The sequence below is a fragment of the Pongo abelii genome, chromosome 13 (genome assembly GCF_028885655.2).
Source record: "Pongo abelii isolate AG06213 chromosome 13, NHGRI_mPonAbe1-v2.0_pri, whole genome shotgun sequence".
NCBI classification, from domain to species: domain Eukaryota; kingdom Metazoa; phylum Chordata; class Mammalia; order Primates; family Hominidae; genus Pongo; species Pongo abelii.
The window spans coordinates 55,991,344-56,017,364 of record NC_071998.2 but is presented as its reverse complement, the minus strand read 5'-3'; the positions used below and the strand labels follow the sequence as shown (position 1 = coordinate 56,017,364).

Genomic DNA, 26,021 nt, shown 5'->3' with positions numbered 1-26,021 from the left:
CTGAGTAGCTGGGATTACAGGCACCCGCCAGCATGCCCAGCCTGGCTAATTTTTGTATTTTTAGTAGAGATGGGTTTTCACCGTGTTGGCCAGGCTGGTCTCAAACTCCTTACCTCAAGTGATCCACCTACCTCGGCCTCCCAAAGTGCTAGGATTACAGACATGAGCCACCGCACCCAGTCTTTACTTTTTATGATAGTATAATTGGTTCTGAAGAGAAAAGGTGAATTTATGCAACATGCAAAATCTATTATGGCAGTACTCAGCACAATATAAAGAAAAGATAGACTTGGAAAGCAATTAAGTGTGTGGCTAGCAAAACAACATCAATATTGTATACCAAAAAGGGAACGCTAGAAATACATTTAGGAACTTAAAGGCTAAGCCTGGTAAGAAGCTTTACCATAAGCTTGTAGATCTGAGGCCTATTGCAAGCTAAACAACATCGGTGAATGCCATGCTAGCAGATGCAGACCTCGTAATGTTACCTGTCTCAACAACTTTGAAGCATAGTTAAAACTCAACTAAGTGACAAAGATAGTACCACAAATCAGTGAGGAAATGATGGATTATGCAATTAATGTGTTGAAACATCTGGATAAAAGCTTGGAAAATAAAGTTAGGCCCCTAGTTCACTCTACATCAAAATTAATGTCTGATATTAAAAATAAAACTATAAAAAGAAAAGTTTTAATTACAGAGAGGTGAAGCCTTTTCTAATACTACACAACACCCAGAAATCATAAAATAAATATTTTTACATGGAAAAAATATTAAAGGAAAAACTGAGAAAAAATTTGCAATCCATATCACAAGTAAAGGGTCTTTTTTCATAATATATTAAGCTCTCCTACAAATCAATAAGAAAAATGTAAACAATTCAATGGAAAATATGGGCAAAGTAGATGAACAGACAGTTCCCAGAAGAAGAAATAGCTTTTAATCACACGAAACAGTGTTCAATCCCATTTATAAGAAATACAAATTAACCCACATATCATTTTCACTTGCAAAATTGGTAGAGTTAAAAAAGTATAAGAAGACATTTTCAACCATTGATGGTGAATTGTAAATTGGTAAAACTTTTATGGAGAGAAATTTAGCACTACTAATCAAAATTACAAATGTGCAATCTTTGACCTAGTAATCTCACCTCTAAGAATTTATCCTTTATATATCTTGAACATGTGTAAAGTGATGTACATATAAGGTATTTGTTGCATAATTGTCTATAAAAGCAAAGGTAGAAACATCCTGAATGTCATTAGGAAAGTGCTCAGTGGCTATTTTTAAAATAAGTTAGATATTTGTGTTCAGATATGAAAACATCTTTCATATGGCCAACTGGAAAAGGCAAAGTGTATAGCATTCTATGATTTCTATTAATAATGAAGAGGTATTGAGATGATGGATAAAGGTAGGTGTATTTTTGCTTACATATGTTTAGAATATTTCTGGAAGGATAGCCAAAAGGCAGTAATAGTGGTTGTTTCCTTGAGGTACACCTGATGGCTTGAAATTATGGTTGGGAAAGACATAAACTTTCTACTGTAATATGCCTTTGTACCTTTAAAATTTTTTATCATGAATGTGTATTAGCTATGCAAAATAAATTGAATCAAAAAACCAATTCCCTGCTCAAAGCAAATCCCTCCTGCTTCTCTCCTCCCCAGTATTTACTGCATCTTTTGTTATCCTTGCATGTTTATATCCCCAACAAAACCAGGAGTTCTTTGACTGCTACAACTGTGTCTCCATCGTTTTTGCATATCCAGCATTTGCACAGTGCCTTAATCATGAAAAGGTTTTTTTTTTTCAAAAAGTGATATTTTGAAGGATGAAGAAGACCCTTTTTTTTTGGGTGGAAGTCAGGCTCCCTTTAAATATGGCCTAATACTGCTGAGCAGGGTTGTGAGGCCCTAAAAACATCTTCCTACCATTCCTGGAATTCTACCTTGCAACATGTCCCTATCCTTTAAGAGAAAGGGAGGAGACAAAAAGGAGAGAGAGAGAAGCTGAAGCTGACTCAAAGATCTGACTGGACCTGAGCAGTGCCCCAGGGAGAATCCATTTGAAAAAAAAAAAAAATGTGCTCATGTGAATGGACAAGAAGGAGATGGCTTTAGATCTCATATGCTCTAAACAAAAAGTTATGCTGAGAGGGAAACTGACTTGTCATGAAGTCAGCTTTGTTCCGTTGCTATGCGTCATCCCTGCTGATGGTGAGTTTACCTAGGGCAGAGGCTACCATCTCAACCATAAAGCTGAAGACACAGGCATCCGTATTCTACAGCTAATTCAGTTGATTTCATCTCAGCACACATACATTGAGCACTTCCTAAGAGCAAGGTTGACCGACATTTTTATTAGCAATAATCTCTGCCTTCTTCTGATTCTCTAGAGATTTAAGACCACATAATCATCCTCTACGTCACAGGGTCAAGGGAGTGGGGGAGGAAATGGGCTAAGAGGTTCTAAATCTCTCCTAACACTTGCTTCTTCCAAATCAGCAAGATTAGAGCAGTCAACAGCTGACTGCGTTCAGACCCTGCAGGCTGGGCTGGCCTGCCCAGGACCTGAGGAGGGGCAGCTCCAGTGGCAATGTCTGAGCCCCTAGGTGTGCTGGTCCAGGCTGGCCTCTCTAAGACAGTGCAGGCCACGTGATCCATCCTCTTAGAGGCAGTGAACAGGTTAGGGACCCTACAACAGCCAGGAGGAAAAAGCAAGGAGTCCACTTTCCGCAGCCATGCTGAAACAGAGCGAGAGGAGACGGTCCTGGAGCTACAAGCCCTGGAACACGACGGAGAATGAGGGCAGCCAACACCGCAGGAGCATTTGCTCCCTGGGGGCCCGTTCCGGCTCCCAGGCCAGCATCCAAGGCTGGACAGAGGGCAACTATAACTACTACATCGAGGAAGACGAAGATGGGGAGGAGGAGGACCAGTGGAAGGACGACCTGGCAGAGGAGGACCAGCAGGCAGAGGAGGTCACCACCGCCAAGCCTGAAGGCCCCAGCGACCCTCCGGCCCTGTTGTCCACGCTGAATGTGAACGTGGGTGGCCACAGCTACCAGCTGGATTATTGCGAGCTGGCCAGCTTCCCCAAGACGCGCCTAGGTCGCTTGGCCACCTCCACCAGCCGCAGCCGCCAGCTAAGCCTCTGCGACGACTACGAGGAGCAGACAGACGAATACTTCTTCGACCGCGACCCGGCCGTCTTCCAGCTGGTCTACAATTTCTACTTGTCCGGGGTGCTGCTGGTGCTCGATGAGCTGTGTCCACGCTGCTTCCTGGAGGAGCTGGGCTACTGGGGTGTGCGGCTCAAGTACACGCCACGCTGCTGCCGCATCTGCTTCGAGGAGCGGCGCGACGAGCTGAGCGAACAGCTCAAGATCCAGCACGAGTTGCGCGCCCAGGCGCAGGTCGAGGAGGCGGAGGAACTCTTCCGCGACATGCGGTTCTACGGCCCGCAGCGGCGCCGCCTCTGGAACCTCATGGAGAAGCCATTTTCCTCGGTGGCCGCCAAGGCTATCGGGGTGGCCTCCAGTATCTTCGTGCTCGTCTCCGTGGTGGCGCTGGCGCTCAACACCGTGGAGGAGATGCAGCAGCACTCGGAGCAGGACGAGGGCAGCCCAGACCTGCGGCCCATCCTGGAGCACGTGGAGATGCTGTGCATCGGCTTCTTCACACTCGAGTACCTGCTGCGCCTAGCCTCCACGCCTGACCTGAGGCGCTTCGCACGCAGCGCCCTCAACCTGGTTGACCTGGTGGCCATCCTGCCGCTCTACCTTCAGCTGCTGCTTGAGTGCTTCACGGGCGAGGATCACCAACGCGGCCAGACGGTGGGCAGCGTGGGTAAGGTGGGTCAGGTGTTGCGCGTTATGCGCCTCATGCGCATCTTCCGCATCCTCAAGCTGGCGCGCCACTCCACCGGATTGCGCGCCTTCGGCTTCACACTGCGCCAGTGCTACCAGCAGGTGGGCTGCCTGCTGCTCTTCATCGCCATGGGCATCTTCACTTTCTCTGCGGCTGTCTACTCTGTGGAGCACGATGTGCCCAGCACCAACTTCACCACCATCCCCCACTCCTGGTGGTGGGCCGCGGTGAGTCCTTTGGCCCTGGGCTTTCCCATCCTCTTCCCCAGCCCAGTGAGCTGCTCCTCCCTTCCCTGGTTATCAGCCACCAGGCTTTGGCTTCTGATCCTCTTCTTCCTCCCCACCCCCAATCGCTGCATACAGCTAACAAAACGGCGGTGGATGTCAAAGTGTTGGAAAGAGAATCTCAGCAGATCAGTAAGTAACTGAAATTGACTTAGTCGTAGAAATCTCCAAATCTAGATTTAGTCTTCAAAGCTTTGAAAAATAGATTTTAAAGAAGATTCATCATCATTACTGTTATTTAGCAGTTATTGAGCATCCAGTGTCCTGACAAAGCTCATCTCATTTTGGCATCACAGCCTTTGAGATGGTCATGACCACCATTTTTTTTTAAGGGGACAAGCAGAAATGGCTTCAGTTTTTGAAAGAAACTGTAGATTTATGCGGAGAAGGAGGTGAGACTTGGCTGAACCACGTCGACTCCAACTGAAATCCCACCACCTCTGGTTCCAGTTAAATCTGAGTGTGGAAAGAAGCATCTCAAATTGAAACTTGCTCTGACTTCACTAAAGTTCTTTCAGGACCCTGTATTATTGCCCCATTTTACAGATAGTGAAATTGAAGTACAGAGAGTTTGAGTGTGGACACACAGCTAGAGGTGGCAAAGCCAGAACTGAAACTCAGGCCTCTCCAACTCCAAAATCCATGCCTTTCCCACACCCAAGCACTGTCTCTTTCAAGTTTTAGTTCTTTTGCATGCATTGCTGAATTTGTACAGTTAGTGTAATAGCTATTTTTTGTCATTGTTTTCTTTGGCCTTTGCCTTTCTATAACTTGTGCTGTTTACTCAAATATCTGTATTTTGAGTTGTGGTAGCTGAATCCCTGGAAATAAATGTTAATCAGGTCTTCTCAGATCAATGAATAAGTTGGCATATATGAAGGAAAGAATTGAATGTATGGTTTCTTTAGTTTTCTTTTGAAAAGTAGATTGTAATACCTTTAAAGACATTAAGCAAATATAACTAGTTTTCCCATGTCAGAAAGTAGATATTTTCAACATTAACATTGTGTATGTCATAAACCATAGTCTGGTATGCACTTCTGAGACAAACCAACCCAAGGCCACTGACAGTGCAATGTAGCATGATATGAGATTTAGAAAACCTGATTCTAGTCCAAGACCTGTCAATAATTAACCATGACCCTGAATAATTAACTGTGAAACCTTAATCCCTCACTTCCAGTTCTGCTTTCTCACTTCTAAAAGGGGAGGTTGGACATGTAAAAGTCCGCAGTTCAGTGAGTCTTCCTTCCCTTGAAAGCAGGGAGCTCGTATGTATAGAGGATATGTGAGCTTTCTTCAGTGGCAGGATGACACGATGCTTTTCTGAATGAGCTAGCCAAATTCTGCTTCTCTGATCATATTCCAAATGAAGGAAGGTCATCCCTATAGTAGATAAACCATGTGTACAGATGAGGCTCGTGGTTGATGATTTGTCCCCAGCAAATGACATTTACTTTGGAGGTGACTAAAGCAGGAAAGCAGAAGAGTAAATCCACACGCTGATGATATGATACAACACTTGAGAGTCAAATTTCTATTCATCTAAACATCTTTAAAGGCTAGTGCATGTAGGCACTGGATCTAGTACACTCTCTGATACTGCAGTTTTAACCCACAAAAGTTTTTTCAACCTTTTGTATATTAACAAATACTTTGATAAAAGTTATGTTACTTTCAAAGGGATATGGCTAGAGAAAAAATTTTAATTAAAATAAAATACATAAAGAATATTACTCATGTTGTATTTTTACCAGTAAATTTTTTTGAACTGAATACCCATTGATCTCACTTAAATTTCTGATCTGTTCAATGTACAATGAATTCTAAACCTTTCAAATTATCTCTTTTTATGTTAACTGGCATTATTTAACTCAAAATCAATGTTTTTCATAAATTTTACAAAAATTGAATCACCAGTTTTTATCAATAATAAATATTACCAATTATTGCTCTTATCTGTATGAATTTCCTTTTGAAGCCATTATCTCTATCAGGCACTATTTTCACAGGCCAAATTTTGCACATTCCAACCATCCCATTTACAAACCTTACCCTTTATCAATGGTCTTTGTCCATTTTATTCTGAAAATTATTTATACCAGTAAAATTCGTTATAAATTAGATAAAAGACTGATCATTTGTATTTATTTCTAAACTAATCTATGAAAACAATGGGAGCAATTGCCCTTGAATATTCTAAGACCTCTCTGTTCCCCAGGACTGCTATGTTGTTAATCCAGTTCTTCTCTGTACCTCTAACTACACTGCATAATACAGACTAAAGGTTCATATTCTCAATAGAGCAAAGAGAAAAGAACATTTTGAATTGATGTGGACAACATGTCTTGTTTCCAGTATGTAGATGCAAAGTGAAAAGAAACAAAATATTAGGACGAATTTGTCATGTAACACACAAAAATTCACCTTATTCATTCATTGAACAGTAAGTTTTTGAGTACCTCCAATGTGCCCAGTAGTATTCTAAACACTAGGGATACAGGGTAGGAGAAGAAAAAACAATGAAGTTTTTTTCTCTTGTGGAGCTTACATTCTAATGGAGAAAGACACATAATAAATAATTTCAGGTATTGGCATAGCTTGTGTGGGATAAGAAGACTGAGAGTGATTTAGGCGGTAGAGTCTGTCTTTAGTAGGATAGTCAGAGAAGCCCTTTTGGAGAAGATGACATTGAGATACATTTTGAAAGATGAAAGGAGACTCATCTAAATGCACCTGACTAAACAGATATGACAATCTGAGAAGAGGATTCATAAAAGTAACTGATCTAGTGGTTTCTAAGCATTTTATTGATCATGCATCTTATTTTTAAAAATTTGGGGCACATACCCATGATAAATGTGTATTTATTTATAAATAAATTAGAGGTTATTTATTGCCATAATAACGATGCATCACCAACCACCCTGAAACTCAGTGGCTTAAAACATCAAGCGTTTATTTAGCTCATGAATTTAAAAGTCAGCGTATACTCTGGTTTCAACTAGAAGTTTCTTCTCTTTCATGAGGCTGTCGTTACTCATTCACATGCCTGATGGTCAGCTGGCATGAAGGGAGACACTAGGCCACATGTCTGCATTCCTCTAGCAGACTCCAGCAGCCACATGTCCATGGCTGTGGAAAAGAATAAGAGAGAGAATGCAAGCCCCATCATGCAAACACTTCATAAGTGTCTGTTCATGGCATTTGCTCAGCCCATTGGCCAGAGTAAGTCACATGGCCAAGCTGCACGTCAAAGGGCAGGGCAGGTTAGCCCACCCACCATAGGAGGGCACTGCAAAGTTATATGGCAAACAGCTTGGATACAGAAAGATGTAAAGAATTAGTTCCAATAATGCAATCTTTCTCCTGCAGTAATATATTACTGCTCAAATATATTATACATATCAGAAAGTATACACTCACAAATTGAAACTTTAAAGATGAGATAAAGAAAAATATAATTGGCATTTTATTTCACCATTGTGGGGCTGTATCCTTTGTGAAATATTCATCCCACATTACAGAGAGTTTCTCTTATCCATTCTTTTATGTATTTTTAATGCTTTCAGACAACACCAAATCTGACTTGCTTTTAATAATCTTTCTTCTCTCTATGCCAAGGATCCTGCAAACTTTCTCTGTAATTCAACTCAGGGATTTAAGAAAAATACAGTAATTTTCATTATTGTGAATTCTCCTGCAGCTGCAAAACAAATCCCTCCTGGACATTTATGTCTACAAATGCTCATGTATTAGGATGTAACATAGACCTGTCTTTTTCATCTGTCAAATGGAGGTTATTTGTGAGCACTAATGTAATAGGAAACATATGTAAACTGCTAGTCTATAGTAAGTCTGCAATAAATAGAAGCTACCATAACTGACTAGTTGATAGTCTTTATCACATGGAAGCAATAACCTTTGCTTCTACATTCATTTGGGAAGAAAATAAAACAGAAATGATTCTTTTTCTACAGAGGAAAAGAAAGAACCTATAAAACATACGAGAAGGTCAGCTGTTCCCTCATGGGAAAACTTCTGAGAGTCCAGATAAACAGGCCCACGCCTAAAGCAGCTCCAGCCATCTTGGGGCTCTCTGGATTGCCTGGGGGTAGGAAATGCACAGCACAGCTAAACAAGAACAATGGGCTCTATGATGAAGCTGTAATCATTGGCCTCCTGTGTGGGTATAGTTTTTTTTCTTTTACTTTTTTTTTTTTAGCCTCAACATATTACATTTTTTTTCCTTATTTTTTTTTTTGCTGGGGGTCGGGGGGTGGGGGGCATGGATATGTTTTTAAGTAGAAAAGAGTAAGTAGACTTTCAATGAACCATTTCCTTCTGAGTTTTCCAGGGCAAGTTAAAGCTGTAGAAACCAAACAGGAGACTATGGCATGAACTCATTCCTTCAAAAACTAACTTTTCAAAAAGAAAATTTATCTCTAGTTGAGGCACCAGATCATTTTGTCCCAGAGACCTTGCTCCCATCTTTGTTTCTCTAAGGTATGTTTTCATTACCTTGCCAATAGGTGGCACTTACAAGATCACTGAAATTATTTTATTTTTGTTCATTGATTGCTTTGAGGAAACCCATTTGAAAAATAAATTAGGTTGCAGTCAGGAAAATAGATACCAAGGTGAATATTTCAAACAGGGAATTTAATACAAGGAAATAGATAGTTGTTAGAAGACTAGAAGAAAAAAAAAAAGAAGACTGGAAAAGCAGAAAGAGAAAACTGAGATAATCCAGAGATTGGTAATTGCAGGGAGTAGCTATTGGCCCTAGAATTGGGAGAATAAATGGGAAAAGGTGTTGCTACCAGAAGCTGAGAGTCCAGAGGAGGGGCCTCTGTGTAGCTGTTGCAGGGACTCCTAAATTGGCACCATGAGGCTGATGCCAGGAATGCCAAAAAATGACTGAAACGTAACTATTGGCTGCAATTGGAGGAGTGACAGCAGAAACCAGAGGCAGGATAAGAGACCCTTATGTCCTCATACCATCTTCCAGTCTCTTACAGGCAGAACATTACTAGAAGACAGTGGGCAAGAGAATCTGGGAAATGTAGTTTGCAGACTCCCAGTTCTGGAATTATAGAATAAAATACAGAAGGGTGTCAGGCTTGGGACTAAGAGACAACATATAAATATCTGGCACAGAAAGTAGTAGAGTTCTAGCTCCTTCAGAAATAGCACAGGAGCTATAGACGGGGTAAAGGCTCTTAGGCATTGTTACTACTTTTGATCTTATGGATTCCCAATTTTGGAGTGGTCTCCTTTTATGTCTTTAAAGTATGTTCCTCATGTTAGCCAATACGATGTGAGTGGAACATGACAGCATTGTTGAGGGCAGGGAGAAATGCAAGGAAGCTGAGGATGTGGAGAGCATCATTATTGCGCACCTTTCTGTGGATAGATTAATAGATCTCAAAGTTACATTTGTGGTTTTGCTTTAGCTGTGCACACCTACCGCTTATTGTACCACTTACAAACATGTCAGAACTGTAATATACAGATGAGGGTTGTTGTTCTCCTGAAGGTAGTCACCCATGACCTCATTCTAACAGTGCTTCCACTAATCAAGACATTCTTTGAATTCCACTGAGGAATTACCTTCAGAGTTTGTGACACATCCACTTGTTTCTATGTTGCTAAATCTTTATCTTTTTAAGGCTAGATTCAATATTTAAAATAGTTAAGACACTTTGGTTTAAGATTGACACTTAGAGTACGCCATCAAGGTGGATATGACCGCTTGCTGCCACTGAATCTACTGTGCAGACTATAATTCAAAACAGGAATTCCAAATATACTTGTTGCAATAATAGCATGAGTAAGTACAGCCTTTGAAGCTAAATCCTTTGAAGGACAACATGTATTGAGGCTTATAATAATTTTATCCAAAAAAGGTCCATCTTCACCACCTCTGATTCCTTTGGAAAACAGAAAGTGTTATTTTGAAAAATAAGTTTTATTCCCTAGGATCATAAATTCCTGAATGCATGGACTACTGGGTGCCAAGATTTTTTCTATTCCTTGTTCATTATGAGGGAAACAAAGTTGTCTTGTTAAATGAGAAATCCAAGTATTCTGAAGTTTTGGAGAAAAATTTGATGCTTATCCTCATAATATATGGCAGGCCAGGATTTGTTGTTTAGTGAGTAAACTGCCAGGGGAAGTTCACATTCTGGCTTTGGGACCCAAGGCTAAGGAAAGTATGTACGTTTACAGCAGAATGGTTAAGTTTCCAGTTTGCAGAGTTGCTGAGCTAGCCAGTTTTCTTCAGTATATTAAGATGGATTGTGGAAATTTTGGTCACATTTCCAAACCCAACTCCTGCTAATGTGACAACTCATTCTGTGAGGTCACTTGGGTCAGTCTGGGGCCTTCAGCTTTTAATTCCCATCTAGGGAGAAATGGCTTGGCCTATGCAATGTGGAAAAAAAGTTCCCCAAAGCCAAGGAATCCTGAGTTCCTCCTGGAGCCAAGGAGCAAGAAACAGATTACTTGTTGAGTCAAATTATTCACAAAATAGACAACACATAAATTAACTGTAAATTTTGAATAAATTATTGGGGACCAGTCACACATAGCCTTCTAGCAGAAGAGATCTGTTCTCTAAAAATAGATTGAAGATATACAAAAATATTTGGATCATATTATGCACATCAGATATTTATTCTTCTTTAAGCCAATTCTCTTTGCTTTTGACTTTTCAAAGTTCAGCCAAAAAAAAAAAAAAGAAGTTTGGCTTAAGGGTGAAGCAAAGCCAGTATGCAGAATGATCAAAAGTTTAAAATAAGCAGTTTATCTTAATTATTTTCTTCTTCAGTGTCTTCCTGCCCTCTCCCATCCCCGCCATCCTGAACCCTTAAGTGACTTGTTTCCTCCAAGGCCTCTGCATTGGACTTCCGTGGATGTCTCATGTTCTAAACCAGGGTCCCCAATCCCAGGGCTGTGGACTGGTACTTGTCTGTGGCCTGTTAGGAACCTGGCCACACAGCAGGAGATGAGTGGAGGGCCATCAATCATTACCGCCTAAGTTCTGCCTCCTGTCAGATCAACCACAGCGTTAGATTCTCGCAGGAGTGGGAACCCCATTGTTAACTGCGCGTGCGAGGGATCTAGGTTGCTTGCTCCTTATGAGAATCTAACTAATACCTGACAACCTGAGATGGAGCAGTTTCATCCCGAAACCATCCCCTCCCCCAACCCCGTCCATGGGAAAAATTGTCTTCCACAAAACCGGTCCCTGGTGCCAAAAAGGTTGGGGACCGGTGTTCTAAACTACCCCTTCCTGCCACTCACTCCTAAATCCTAACTCCCTTTAGGCCTCCTCCAGGGAAAGTTGACTAAACTTTCATCCAGAGGTGTGAGTAATGGTGTTAGTGACAAATGAAAGCTATTGTTCAGCTCACACAACTGGAGAGAGATCAGCCTGGGGTTCTTTGACTTTTGGTGTGGTCAATGACAAGAAACACACACCCGGACACAGGAAGGGGAACGTCACACACCGGGGCCTGTTGTGGGGTGGGGGGAAGGGGGGAGGGATAGCGTTTGGAGATATACCTAACGTTAAATGACAAGTTACTGGGTGCAGCACACCAACATGGCACATGTATACATATGTAACTAACCTGCACGTTGTGCACATGTACCCTAGAACTTAAAAAAAAAAAAAAAACACACACACACCCACTCACGCAACCAAGAAGACTTTGAGATTAACCCACAAGCTCACTTTATCACTGCCTCACATCACCCCTTGGTCCAGAAGTTGGGAAAAGGAGATTCTCTACTGGAGCCAGAGGGCAGAGTCAGGGAGGAGCTTGTTTCCACAGCCTGAGGGTCTGATAAGCGTAACATATATAGAGTTGCTGGTGTAGAATGCACTCAATAAATGTTGGTCTTTGTCTCTCCTCAGTGGGGGCCAGCTTCAGGATGGGGGACCCTGGGATTGCCTACATGATATATATATACTGATATTGCTTACACACCCTGTGCCAGACACTCCTTCAATTCCTGTAGCAACTCTATGAGGTAGATACCACACATTTCAAAAGTAGAAACTGAGGCCGAGAGAATTTAGGTGATCTGCCCAACTTATTCAGCTGGGATTCAGAAGTGGATTCAGACCCTAAGTCTACTGTAGTCCCTGTTTCCTTCAGCTTATCTACACCACATTGCCTCTCTTGGATGCTTGCTTGTATTCTGACCCTGCAGAAAAAGGCTGCATGACCTCTCACCAGAGACAGGGCAGCGAGTGAGAGGAGATGCATCATCAGCCCCAGAAAGGAGGTGTACCCTTCCTTTTTTCGTGGGCTGGATGGAGCTGTGGTTATCAGTGCCCTCAGTTTTGTCCAGCTGGCTCACATCTCCATTTCATTCTAATCAATCAACTGCACTATTCCAGGTTCAAACTAACCCTTACATCATCAAAACAAAAATATTTACACTGCTAAGCTAACGGCCACCTCAGCATGGATCAACAAGATGACCATATGCTTTACTGCCGTCTGCTGGAAAATTATGGCAACAACTACTCAAATACACAAAGCAAAGAGTGCCTCCTGGAGTTGTGCAACGCAAAAATTTTTACAACTGTGAGCAACAGCTCTGCTTAAAAGGCTTCTAGTAATTTAGCCAATACTCTGGGGATCAGAGGGAGTACATGAGGCATAAAAAACAGTCCCCAAGGAATTTTCACAGGGTTTTCTCTGATAACTGATAACTAGTCCCATGGGTATCTGCATTTTAAAACAGAAGCTTGTTGACACAGGAAAGGGAACATCACACTCTGGGGACTGCTGTGGGGTGGGGGGAGGGGGGAGGGATAGCATTAGGAGATATATATACCTAATGCTAAATGATGAGTTAATGGGTGCAGCACACCAGCATGGCACATGTATACATATGTAACTAACCTGCACATGGTGCACATGTACCCTAAAACTTAAAGTATAATAATAATAATTAAAACAAAACAAACAAAAAACCCAGAAGCTTGTTAACCTAAATAAATCTCCAATTAGTGGGATTTAAATCAGTATGACAAGAGTAACGGGAAGTATTTCATGCAGGGGTGAACATAGTTTTGGTGAGTGATATCTTACAAAAGTCCGTTTACAAAATAATGAGAGTGTTTCTCCAGACATCTGCAATTAAAGCATCTTCATATAAAGTCTCTCATTTGAACTACATAACAACTTTGAAAAGTGTTATAATTGCCTTCATTTTAAAGATGAGAGGAAGACAATGGAAGAGTTTCATGCCTTTTGTATGCCTGGTACTGTGTTCAGTGCTTTATATTCATTTTCTTATTTAGCCTTCACAAGAATCCTGAGAGTTAGATGGTTGTCTCCTGTTTTAAATAAAAAAAGAAAAAGAAAGAAAAAAAGAGAGAGAGTGAGTCTGAAGGTTTTGCCCCAGGTCACTCAACTGGAAAGATTCAGAGTCAGGACTTGAACCCATGTCTGTTCTAAGCCCAAGATTTTTTCAATACATACAGTGTACAGGCAAACCCAGGGACCCACTATCTTGAATCTGGTCCCAGCTGAGTTAGGGAGGCAAAGATCATTTACTGAGCACGTTCTACACCAGGAACTTAACATACTGTTTTAAATGCTCTTTACAACAACCCTTTCAAATAGGTATTACCTCCTCCCATATCTTACATTCAAACATGCATGAGTCGTAGTCAGGATTTCAGCCAGTCTTTCAGCTCCATCCATAGCTTCTGTTCTTTTCATGACACAGGTCCTACAGGGAGTCTTCCTGGTACCTCCTACAGCAGGCTCCATGGGAAGCCATTACACTTCCCATGTGTACCCACGGGGAGGACGCTTCCCTGCTTGCTCCTCTCCCTTTCTTCTCCTCCCCGATCTTAGTGCTAACAATTCCATCCTGCTTTCCTTCCTCTACAGGTGAGCATCTCCACCGTGGGCTACGGAGACATGTACCCAGAGACCCACCTGGGCAGGTTTTTTGCTTTCCTCTGCATTGCTTTCGGGATCATTCTCAACGGGATGCCCATTTCCATCCTCTACAACAAGTTTTCTGATTACTACAGCAAGCTGAAGGCTTATGAGTATACCGCCATGCGTAGGGAGAGGGGAGAGGTGAACTTCATGCAGAGAGCCAGAAAGAAGATAGCTGAGTGTTTGGTTGGAAGCAACCCACAGCCCACTCCAAGACAAGAGAATTAATATTTTATAGGACATGTGGCTGGTAGATTCCATGAACTTCAAGGCTTCATTGCTCTCTTTTTTTTCAATCATTATGATTGGCAGCAAAAGGAAATGTGAAGCAGACATACACAAAGGCCATTTCGTTCACAAAGTTCTGCCTCTAGAAGTACTCATTTTGGCCCAAACTCAGAATGTCTTATAGTGCTCTTTCACTATGTTGTGTGAAACATCTGACCTTCTCAATGACATTGATATTGAAAACCTGAGAGGAGCACAGCTTAGATTTTTCTTGTAGCTTCTCGTGGCATCTAGCTCAATAAATATTTTTGGACTTGAGTTGATTTGAGAAAATTTTTTTTACTTTAAATTTTTTTTTAAATTCTTAACTTTCCAGAGAGAGGGAGTGTTACAGCAGGAATTATACAAGCTTTGGAGTTAGACCAACCTTAGTCAGAATCCCAGAGCTACCAGCTGTATGGTTTTAGGCAAGTGACTCTAACCCTTTAAGCCTCAGTTTCTTCAACTGTAAAATGTAGGCAATACTTACCCTGCCAGCCTGAGCAACATAGTGAGACCCTGCCTCTACAAAAACTTATTAAAAATTATCTGGGTGTGCTGGCCCACACCTGTAGTCCCAGCTACTTGGAAGACTGAGGTGAGATCACTTGAGCCCAGGAGTTTGAGGTTAGAGTAAGCTATAATCACATCACTGCACTCCAATCTAGATGGCAGAGTAAGACCCTGCCTCAAATAAATAAATAAATAAATAAATAAATAAAACCACCTGCCTTGTAAAATGAATCTGGGGATAATAGATATGTGTAAATGCTCAATAAACGATAGCTATTAAAATTGCTTAAGTGGATGTTATCTAATGAAATCTCTAGACCAGTGTTTCTCAAAGGCAAATTCATTCCTCAGAGGCCAGCTGATGCCTAGAGATGGTTTTGATTGCCAATACTGTGAGGGGCAATAAGGGAGAATTCTGGCATCTAGGAGGTAGGGGCTGAGGATGTTGCTAAACATCCTACAAGGCAAAGGACAGCCCCCATAACAAAGAATTATCTGACCCAAAATGTCAATAGTGCCAAACTGGAGAAACTCTTGTCTAGATTTAATGTGGGAGCCCCCAGATTGGACTTGTGAAACATGCCTAAATGTACTAATCCTCCCCCATTAGAAGGAGACCCCATACGGTCCTCACCAACTCAGGCCTCCTTTTTCTCTCTTTTCCACAAAAGGAAGAAAAAAAAATAGCCTACCTCCTGAACAATTGCTGTGGGCAAAAGGAATTAAATCAATGTGGCCTTCCACTCTCACTGTTTGTGGATTAGAGAACCAGTGCCCACAGGAAATTGGTCCTTTCTCTCCCTGTAACCTTTTCCTCTTAATTTCTTTGTCCTTCAAAGAAATTGAGACTACTGGAAGTGGAAGTGTTGAGAATTAAAGGCTCCTTTGAACTGAGCACACAAAGATTGCTCTGTAACTGGAGCTTGCCATGCAGACCCTCAAATTTGTCTCAGGGCATGGCTGGACCTATACTTGTGTCATAAGAATAAATTGCCGATTCAAGCAACAGAGAGAGAAAAAGATAAGAATAGTTGCCTACAATGAGAGGCAATTTGGACTGCATATGGAGCATATAACTTTAATACTTAATATATCCCTCAATAAGGTATTGGATTACTTTTTAATTTAGGAAGAAATGGAAGCTTGGAGAAGTAATTCCACTACGTTCACACAGCCAGTAAACAGTGGGACTGGGGTTCAAGACCAAGTCTGTCTGATCCCCAAGGCTCTTGGTGGAGGGCTAAACTTGTGTTATCAGCATCACCTGGAGGGCTTGTTAAAGCCGAGCATGCTGGGCCCTGTCCCTGGGGTATGAATCAGTAGGCTTGGGATGGAGCTCAAGGATTTGCATTTCTGAAAAGTTCCAGGTGATGCTGATGGCGCTTGTGCAAGGGAACACATGTTGAGAGCCAGGGGTCTAAATCATTTTGCTCTGCCCTCCCATAAGGAGCTATGATTATGAAAGGAGGCTATAACTGGCAAACTCTATTTAGATCCCACTCCCCCTTACTCCCAAGTGTTCTTATCATCAGCAATGACCTGGCCTCTGAAGGGTGAACAGAAGCCCTACTGTCCTAAGGTTGCCAGATAAAATACAGGATGCCTCGGGTGTCTTACTCTGTGCTGCTATAACTGAATACTACAGGCTGGGTAATTTACAAAGAACAGACACTTATTGCTCACAGTTCTGGAGTTTGGGAATCCCAAAATCAAGGCATGTGCAGGTTCGGTTGTCTGATGAGAGCTGCTTTCTGTTTCCAAGATGGTTTCTTACTGCTGCATCCTCCTGAGGGGAGGACGACTACTTTATCCTCACGTGGTAGAAGAGCAAGCTTACCAAACACCACATGAATCCCTTTTTATAAGGACCTTACGTACTTTCAGGAGGGAGGAGCTCTCATGGCTTAATCACCTCTTAAAGGATCCACCTCTGAAAACTATCACATTGGCAACAGCTGAATTTTGGAGGAGACACATCCCAACCATAGCACCAGTTAAATTTCAAGATAAATAATTTTTAGTAGAAGCATTTTGCAAATATTGCATGGTGTATACATCTACTAAAAAACTGTTTATTTAAAATTCAAATTTAAGGTGTCCTGTACTTTCATTTGCTAAATCTGGCAATCCTGTACTATTGCTTTTGAGTTTCCTCTTATGGATGAAAATTACCCCCAAGTCCTAAAAAACCCACCCAAACAACAGGCCTGTCAGCCAAGGGAGACTTCTCTCCCCTCTTGCCAAATATAAAAGAGAGAAATTTCTAATTAGTTTCTTTGCCAGATACAATCATGCAAACAAAGTTACAACGTGCAGGTCTGGAGCACAGCTTACATAACCACCTAACACCCTCACTGCAGCAGCCACCTCTTCCTGTCGACCTCCAGCCTTCCTGCTCCTTCTGCGGTCTCCAAGGGGAGGGATTTACTGATGAAATGCATCTGCTGGGGCTGTTAGGAAGGGCCAATGTCCATCATCCCGTCCCTGCTTGAAGCCCAGAGAGAACGGTCCAGACCTTCCCAGCAGAAGAGACTGCCTGAGAGAAAGGAGTAGGGACCTGTGGAGGAAGGCTCGGGAGAGGTCTTGATGACAAAGATGGACTTTTCCAGATCCCTGGGAGGGAATCTGGGAAACGACAGTGGCCCACTCCTCCCAATCTCACTGGCCACATCTGCTCAGCACTGCCTTCCCAGCAAGTAAGACTGACAGATTGAAGGAAGTTAAAACAAAAAGAATGTTTCATAAGCCTCACTGTGTACCAGGCACAAAACCAACATTATGTCACTTAGTCCTTCAACACTCCTATGACATAGGTTTCAAGGTGGTCATTTACAAAGGCTTAGCTTCCTTTAACTTGACATGGTCTTTGGGTCTGGGTTTGAAACCTGGCTCTGCCATTGACTAAGAGGTTAAGCCATATGAAGTTTCCATTTGCATTTTAAAATGTCTGAATAGTGGTAATTTCACATGGCATAACTGAATAGTTGTGTGACCACAATTTCCCTCAGCTTCATTTAAATGGAGATGATAACGATGTCTTTCTCAGGGTTGTGGTGGTAAATGATATGATAGATCTCTTAATGTACTATTTGACACATATTTAGTGCTAAATAAATTTAGGTCACTATTATCACCATCATCATCACTATTTTGCTAGCTGGATAGGAAAACTATACAAGTCCAGACAGAGTCACCTGTCATCGAAGAGACGATTCTGTGGGTGAAGACAGCTTTTGAATCTTGTTGCCAGCCCCCTAGCCCAACCAGTGGTATGCACAAGGATCTAGATGAGTCTGTCCAATAGAACTTTCTGTAATGATGGAAATTTTATTATGCACTGTCTGATGCAGTAGCCATCAGCCATGTGTGGCTAGGGAGCACATGAAATGCAGCTAACATAACTCTGGAACTAAATTTTTTATTTACTTAATTTTAATTAATTTTATTTTAGATTCAAATGTCCTCGTGTGGCTGGAGGCTATCAAATTAGACAATGCTAATGTACAGTGCAACGTAGCCTCTTCTTCTGCCCTCATGGTGGGATCTCAGGAGGAGTGTTTGGCTTTTTGTGGAGGGGTAGAACCAAGAAAAGAACAAGAAAACATGACAGTACCCCCGTTCTGGCCCAGCCGCTGGAATGGGTTTCCAGGCCAACAGGTGCGGCATTGTAAATAGATAGCGTTGATCTGATTGGTGGACTGGGATGGCCTCCTTTGTTAAAGAGAAAAGAAAATCTTCCAAAGTATAAGCAACAACAAAAAAGAGCTCTGAAAAGACCATCTCCATTATTCAAATGGGTCCCAACCTTCATCCCAAGGGGCTTTGGGGCTCCCTCACTTGTGCCTGCCCAAGGCCATACACATTATCTTCTTAATCTTCTAACCCAGACTGGGCCAAAAACACTTCCCCTGTTTCACCTTAGCTTCAAAAAATTAGTGGACATGTTCACAAGAAACTTTTCTCAAATTTAAGGGGAAAGCATTAGTTATCACCTGCCTCCAAAGATTCCAGGTTCAAGAAAATAGTTTGCATTTTGTTGAGCTCCCAGTTCCCTCCTCCCAGGCTGATGTCCTGGTTCCCCAAGTCGAGGGGAATGTGGTCCCTACACTGCAGCTTTCCTTTCCCTCCCTGGTTTCCTCTGATGTGATGCTTTTAAAACTCATGTGAATTTTGTATTCTACCTTCTATGTCTATTCTGGTGTGCTGGGCCTTCTCCCTCTGCCCTCCCACAGCCATTATTTACCCTTTTTTGCCCTGCAGCATGACCAAGCAGTCTTGGAGAGAATGTTCTGGGTGTGTACTCCTCACCCTCTCTCTATCTACTGTCTAGTCTAAGCAGTAGTTGAGTTCCTACAGCCGTGGCTCAGTTGAGTAGCCTTGTTTAACCACAGCATTCACAGGTCATAGAAACACCTTTCCCTCCTGTTGTTCCCTCAGGCCTATGAGTAGTAATGGCCTCCCACTGTTGCTAACTCTTGAATATCTTACCGAGCCTTGTTGGTTCTCTTCATCCAGATCATACCTGTGTGTGTAAATGGAATCTTTATCAAAATCTCTTCAGTTAAATTGCTTGAGTGTGCCATCTATTTCCTGCTGGAACCTTAATACATCTTGTATTGTTTAAGAAAAATATATTGTGCATATTCCCCAACTAGCCACCAAATAGATGAGGCATGTTTGTCTGACAGTCACCACCCCAGACTGAGAAAGACAGTCTTCAGATTTATCAACAAAGAGGCATGTCTGCGGGCACGGTGGCTCATGCCTGTAATCCCAGCACTTTGAGAGACCAATATAGGCAGATCACTTGAGGTCAGGAGTTGGAGACCAGCCTGGCCAACATGGTGAAACCCCGTCTCTATTAAAAATACAAAAAAATTAGCCAGGCATGGTGACGCATGCCTGTAATCCTAGCTACTCAGGAGGGTGAGGCAGGAGAATCTCTTGAACCCGGGAGGCAGAGGTGGTAGTGAGCCGAGATCGCGCCACTGCACTCCAGCCTGGGTGACAGAGTGAGACTTGGTCTTTTAAAAAAAAAAAAAAAAAAAAAAAAAATGCCATATCCAACTCACAGATGATTGATAGGAAATGATAATCAGCATACCTCAGTGCCAATAAATGATTCATCTCTCCTGTCAAAGGCTTCCGGCTCCACCATCTTTAGGAGAAGTTTTCTATGACTAAATCTGTTGAGTTCCCTTACACAACCTCATCCCAATATACAAATGTATTTTTGTGAATATATGATGGAATTGTGTGCATAAAATCTGTTCAAATATATGCACCTAGAAACAGAAGTTTTGGTGCCCTCTGAGGACGTCAATAAATCATCTCAACCAGGCTCTTACCTTGATTCAGGTAAGGTTTATTTACCTTGTTTGGCAGGTGGTATAACTGAGACCCAGAGAAGTTAAGAGAAATGCCCAGAGATGGATCTGTTTCCCATGCTGCCATCCGCTCCCTATGTCCACAGCAGATATTGTTAATCACATTACTCATTCCCATTGGAAGGCCTTCTTGTTGCAGTTCTCTAGCAACCAACGCAAATCTCTCAGAGTTGACACTCAAGACCTGTTTGTCATCCTAGCATGTGCTTGAGTGTTAAAAACCAGGAAAAAGAACTAGAAATCAGTCTCTATAGTCTCCTAGTGCACTGTTCTTTTTGAAGGATTTCCCTGTAAATTCAGAAAACCTGTGCAGACTACGCTCAGTTATCCTTAATACCTAGTATGTTTTGTTAAGTGAGCCTCTTTGCCTCCTTCTTTTTTTTTTTTTTTGAGACAGGGTCTCACTCTGTCACCCAGGCTGGAGTGCAGTGGCGCAATCATGGCTCACCTCAGCCTCAACCTCCCAGGCTCAGGTGATCATTCCACCTCAGCCTCCCTAGTAACTGGGACTACAGGTACCCACCACCACACCTGGCTAATTTTTGTACTTTAAATTTTTTTTTTTTTTTTTTTTTTTGAGACAGGGTTTTCATGTTGCCCACGCCGGTCTCCAACTTCTGGGCTCAAGTGATCCGCCCACCTCCCAAAGCAAGAGGATTACAAGCATGAGCCACCATGCCTGGCCAAGTGAGCCTCTTCAAGCCTCAGTTTCCACATTATAACATGGAGATTAAGATTTCATTATTGGGAGGGTTAACTGATACATAAATGCAAAGTACCTGGCACAATATCTATTATATAATGGGTGCCTGGATCATGGTAGCTCTTATTATTCATATTTTATCAACAGAATATCCACCATCCACAGTGTGCTCTTCTGTAGTGGTCATCAGGGTCCCCAGCCATTAGGCTGTTCACAAGTATTTTATTAATTTTCCTGAAATATGTGCATTCTAATTGCATTTCTCCACCACATTCAAGTTATGTGTGACAAATGGCTTGTTTTGGCCAAAAAAATAAGAGCAAGAGATATTACTTCTGAGTAGAAGCATTTAAATGCTACTTCTCTCCTCCAGTCTTCCTTTTCTATGTTTTTGTAACTGTGGAAACACATGTCAAGATGGAGCATCCATCAGCCAAAGGCTGAGTACCTTGATGAACAGAACCCCAGGCTGACCTCTGTTGGACACGTCATGTAAGTGAGAAATACACCTCTTTTGGGTAAAGTCACTGAGATTTTGCAATTGTTTCTAATCCACCTTGATGAATGCCTCTTTTTGCATCAAGTTTCCATCATAACAGAGAGGTAACCTGAAACATTTATATGTCTTGAATATTCATGTCCCCTAAAGTAATTTTCTAACTCTTCTACATAGTACTTGATAATAATGCTGCTTAAAATGTATCCAATGCCCATTACATGCCAAGCATTTTTTCTGAGCACTTCAAGCAAGCTAATGTATACATTTTAGTACCATATCTGGCACAAGGTAAATGTCCAAATTTATTCTAATCATCACCACCATCATTGTCATCATTACTATGCGCCATCTCCAGTCCTTATGACAGCCCAGTGAGGTAGGGACTATTATTATCTCCACTTGACAGAAGAGGAAGCCAAGGCACAAAGTCATTAGGTAATATGCTCAAGGTTTCAGAATCAGAAAATAATGCCACAAGGGTTTGGGCCCAAGTATGTCTGAAACCAAAGTTCTTGTCTTTTCTATAATGCTCCATATACTGCCCATTAAGGACTGCCAAATTCCATGTAACAGATTTTCCTCAGACAATTTCTGCTTCCCACTGGTGTGGCAGGTGCCCCAACCTCAGAATCGTCGCCCTGGTTTTACCACTTGGAGCTGTTGTAGACTAATTCATTGAGGGAGAGAAAAATTGGATTCCTTCAGGCTAATCCCTTCATGGAAATTAAAACTTGGCATTCAGAAAGAGGATTTAGATTTTTCTACCAGCTTCAAGATTCACTCCCAAAGGGATTTCCCCCTCCTTCCTTCATTTTCTTCAAAATCTCTAGGCTTGTCTGTCACTTATTTCTGTTTCATAAGTAGCATGAGACGAAGGGCCAGTGACAAGTTTTTCCTTCCCTGCTCATCCTCCTAGAGCTACAGAGTCCACACAGGGAGGTAGAGAGAGAGAACCCAAACACGAACAGACCTACCAACCAACCTCCACTCACCACATCTGCCTCCAGGCCATTTATTTCATTAAAGCACAGGATGCTCAAGAGAACTCAGGGAGGGGGACAATTTCATTTTTCCTACACTTTGGAAATTAAAATTATTTCCAAAAAATAATGTGCTTTGTTCTTCAAGAAAGCTGAAGAGAGGAGAAAAGAGGTCAAAGGAGTAAGAGGTAAAAAAATGAGAGGCAGAAAGGGAGAGAGAGATAATAGAAAGACATATAGCAGTGGCTCACACCTATAATCCCAGCACTTTGGGAGGTCAACAATGCAGGAGGATTTCTTGAAACCAGGAGTTTTAGACCAGCCTGGGCAACATAGTGAGACCCTGTCTCTACAAAAATTTTTCGAAAATTAGCCAGGTGTGGTGGCATGCACCTGTGGTCCTAGCTACTCAGGAGGCTGAGGTGGGAGGATTGCTTGAGTCCGGGAGATGGAGGTTGCATTGAGCTTTGATTGAGCCACTACACTTCAGCCTGGGTAACAGAGTGAGAGCCTGACTAAAAAAAAGAAAGATAGAAAAAAAGATATATATATATGTGCATACATATGTATATGTGTATGTATGTGTGTGTGTGCATGTGTGTGTGTATGCAGGAAATAGAACAGAGTAGCAATGAGATTGGCTCTGTGTCTTCATTATATCAGCAACCATTTGATTTTTTTTTTTAATTGGTACTACTTTGTCAATCACCCACATTTGGAGTGTTTTATGGAATCCCTTCCTTGAACTCCCACTCATACCCCTAGAAAAGCCTCTAACTCAATGGTTCCCACGAGTCTAGTTTATATCTGTGGTTCTTCTTGAAATGACATGGGGTAGTCGGAAGGAGGAACTTTCTAGTTCAACTAACCTGGTTTCAAAATACAGCCCTAGCCCAGCCCATTGTTTTCATTCAACTAATACTTATTGATAACCATATGTGTGCCAAACACTGTTCTAGGCACTGAGTTACAGTGAACAAACTTCCCTGCCTTCATAAACCTTCCACTGTAGAGGAATAAATAGAAAGAGGAATATCTAATATTTTACTGATAAGTACAATGGAGGAAAATAAATCATAGGAGGAGGATAAGGAGTAAGAATACTGGAGTGAGGCACGATGTCCAATAAAATGATTGGGGTGGGCCTCACTGAGAAGGATGACACTGGAGCAAAGCCTTTCAGGAAGCAAGGACTGAACCCCACAGGTATCCTGGGGAAGAGCAAACACCAAGTGCAAATGTCCTGGAGTAGGAGCACTCCTGGCATGTAAGGAGGCCACTGAAGGAATGAGGAACAGCTAAGACGAAGGTGGAACAGATCGTAGGTCATGGTGCAGTCGTAGAGTATTTAAGTTCAGGCACTAGAGGGAGTGAACTGGAAAGAAAGATATCGAAAAGTGGGATGCATGAAATTGACTTTATGGAATGATTGCCATTCCCATGCATAATCTAGAGTAATGGCAGTGAGTGTCTGAAGTAGGATAGAAGAAAAAATGACACGTGGTGAGAAGGTGAAGGTTATTGGAAGTCTCACTGATGTAGGTATTAAAGTACCTAGAGTAATGGCAGTGAGTGTCTGAAGTAGGATAGAAGAAAAAATGACACGTGGTGAGAAGGTGAAGGTTATTGGAAGTCTCACTGATGTAGGTATTAAAGTACCTAGAGTAATGGCAGTGAGTGTCTGAAGTAGGATAGAAGAAAACTACAGATGGTGAGAAGGTGAAGGGTATTGGAAGTCTCACTAGTGTAGGTATTAAAGTACCTGAGAATTAGAGAATGGTGTTGGAGTATAATCGCCCAATGGGTTCATTTTGCCCACTGCCCAGATAGAGCCGATTTATCAAGGTGGGGGTACTGCTGTAGAGAAAGTTTAATACATGTAGAGCCAGCTAAACAGAAGACCAGAGTTTTATTATTACTCAAATTGTCTCCTTAAAAATTCAGAGGCTAAGGTTTTTTAAGGATATTTTGGCAGGCAAGGGGCCAGGGAATGGGTGCTCCTGAATGATTGGAGATATAATCATAGGGGTGTGGAAAATGGCCCTCATGTGCTGAGTCTGCTTCTGGGTGGGGTGGAGCCATCTGGTCATCAGAAATGCAAAAGCCTAAAAAGACAGCTTAAAAGGTCAATCTTAGGTTCTACAATAATGTTATTTATACAAGTAATTGGGGAAGTGGCAAATCTTGTGACCCCCAGAACAATGGCTAGTTGTTGGTTAACTATCCTTACATTTTAGCAGAATTCAGACCCCTCTCACCCTCCTAACCTGATGGCCTTTCACTAGTTTTACAAAGGTAGTTTAGTTTTGGGAAGGGCTATTATCATTTTAAGTATAAACTAAGTTTCTCCCAAAGTTAGCTTGGCTCACACTCAGGAATGACCAAGGACAGCTTGGAGGTTAAAGGCAAGATGGAATTGGTTAGATTAGATCTATTTCACTGTCATAATTGTCGCACTGTTATAATTTTTGCAAAAGTGGTTTCAGGAGAGGGTGACAATGAGCCAGGTCCTACTCTTCAAGGAATTACAGGGAGGGTCTGGAGAGCAATAGTTGATTGTGATAAGAAGGGGGAGGGGGTCTGTGACTTGCAGTTCAAGCTTGGTTTGGAGCAGTTAGTGAAGAAGGAGGCAGATGGTCTGAATGCAGCAATAAGGAGCTAGGAGGACACCTACCTTACACCAGGCCCTGTAGGTAAGGGTCATTGGATAGAAGGCAGCCACCACTTGAGAGAACTCCAGGGAAACAGGGTTCTCAAGAGAGAACCAGGTATCAGTTAGGCCAATCTAATCGGGAGCACCTGGAGCTTAGGTTTCCTGTTGGCCCTGGAGGAAGGAAGACCTCACAAGGGTATTCTGAACTCTACTTAGTTCCTGCCACATCTAACTCTTTGTCCTTGGGCAAGTTATTTGACCTTACTGAGCCAGTTTTATAATCCATAAAGTGACTCAGTGAGACCTATCTCACAGGATTGTGGTGAGGCTTAAAACTGGACAACATCCAGAAAGCATCTTTAAAAAGATACAGTCCAGCAGATGGTAGGTGCTCACCACTGTCAGGCCCACAGCCTATGGCTCAGGTTACACAGGTCTGAGTTCAAATTCTGACTCTGCCCCTTACTATTACTGTGTGACCTGGGGCTAGTTATCTAACTTCTCTGAGTCTTAGTTTTCTTCTATAGAAGACTGGAAGACTTATACCAGGCACAAAGGATGCTTGTAAGGAATAAATGGAGGAATAACATAATGAGCTATTAAATTTTGCCACCTTCTCCTTGCTAGAAGAAACTCCAAAGCATAAAAAAGTAGTTTTCTCCTTCCTACCCCTAGCGATTTTTAAAGTGAATCAGCAGGCCTCTGTAGTCTGGGCTCTCTTGTCCCAGGAAAACTAAGGAGCTTCTTTGAGAAATTTCAGAACTGCTACTAAGGCCTAGAATACATTAAGGGGTTAGGCAAGATCATGCTGAACTGGAAGGTAACAGAGACTAGAGTTTGGAGTTGACATTGGACTACGGGTAGCCCAAACCCAGGAGAAGAC

General features: G+C 42.2%; 1 protein-coding gene and 1 long non-coding RNA gene across 2 annotated transcripts in view; one reads left to right on the top strand and one right to left on the bottom strand.

Annotated features, from left to right (window-relative positions):
* The window catches only part of LOC112134904 (uncharacterized), an 83,838-nt gene extending 64,101 nt beyond the window's left edge, over positions 1–19,737 (bottom strand). Inside the window, exon 1 of the long non-coding RNA XR_008509698.2 lies at positions 16,600–19,737. This is a non-coding gene — a long non-coding RNA (uncharacterized LOC112134904). The remainder of the gene's footprint in view (positions 1–16,599) is intronic.
* Positions 1,826–15,243, top strand: KCNV2 (potassium voltage-gated channel modifier subfamily V member 2). Its single transcript, XM_002819833.6, has 2 exons — positions 1,826–4,102; positions 14,083–15,243. The coding sequence occupies exons 1-2, from the start codon at positions 2,747–2,749 to the stop codon at positions 14,362–14,364; spliced, it is 1,638 nt and encodes a 545-aa protein (XP_002819879.4). The 5' UTR covers positions 1,826–2,746; the 3' UTR covers positions 14,365–15,243.
* Positions 19,738–26,021: the final 6,284 nt, after the last annotated feature.

Excerpts from the sequence above, each read along its gene's own strand:
- KCNV2 (XM_002819833.6), top strand. The coding sequence starts at position 2,747 with ATGCTGAAACAGAGCGAGAGGAGACGGTCCTGGAGCTACAAGCCCTGG. Across the intron at positions 4,103-14,082 it reads ACTCCTGGTGGTGGGCCGCG|GTGAGCATCTCCACCGTGGG; the intron begins GTGAGTCCTTTG and ends CTTCCTCTACAG.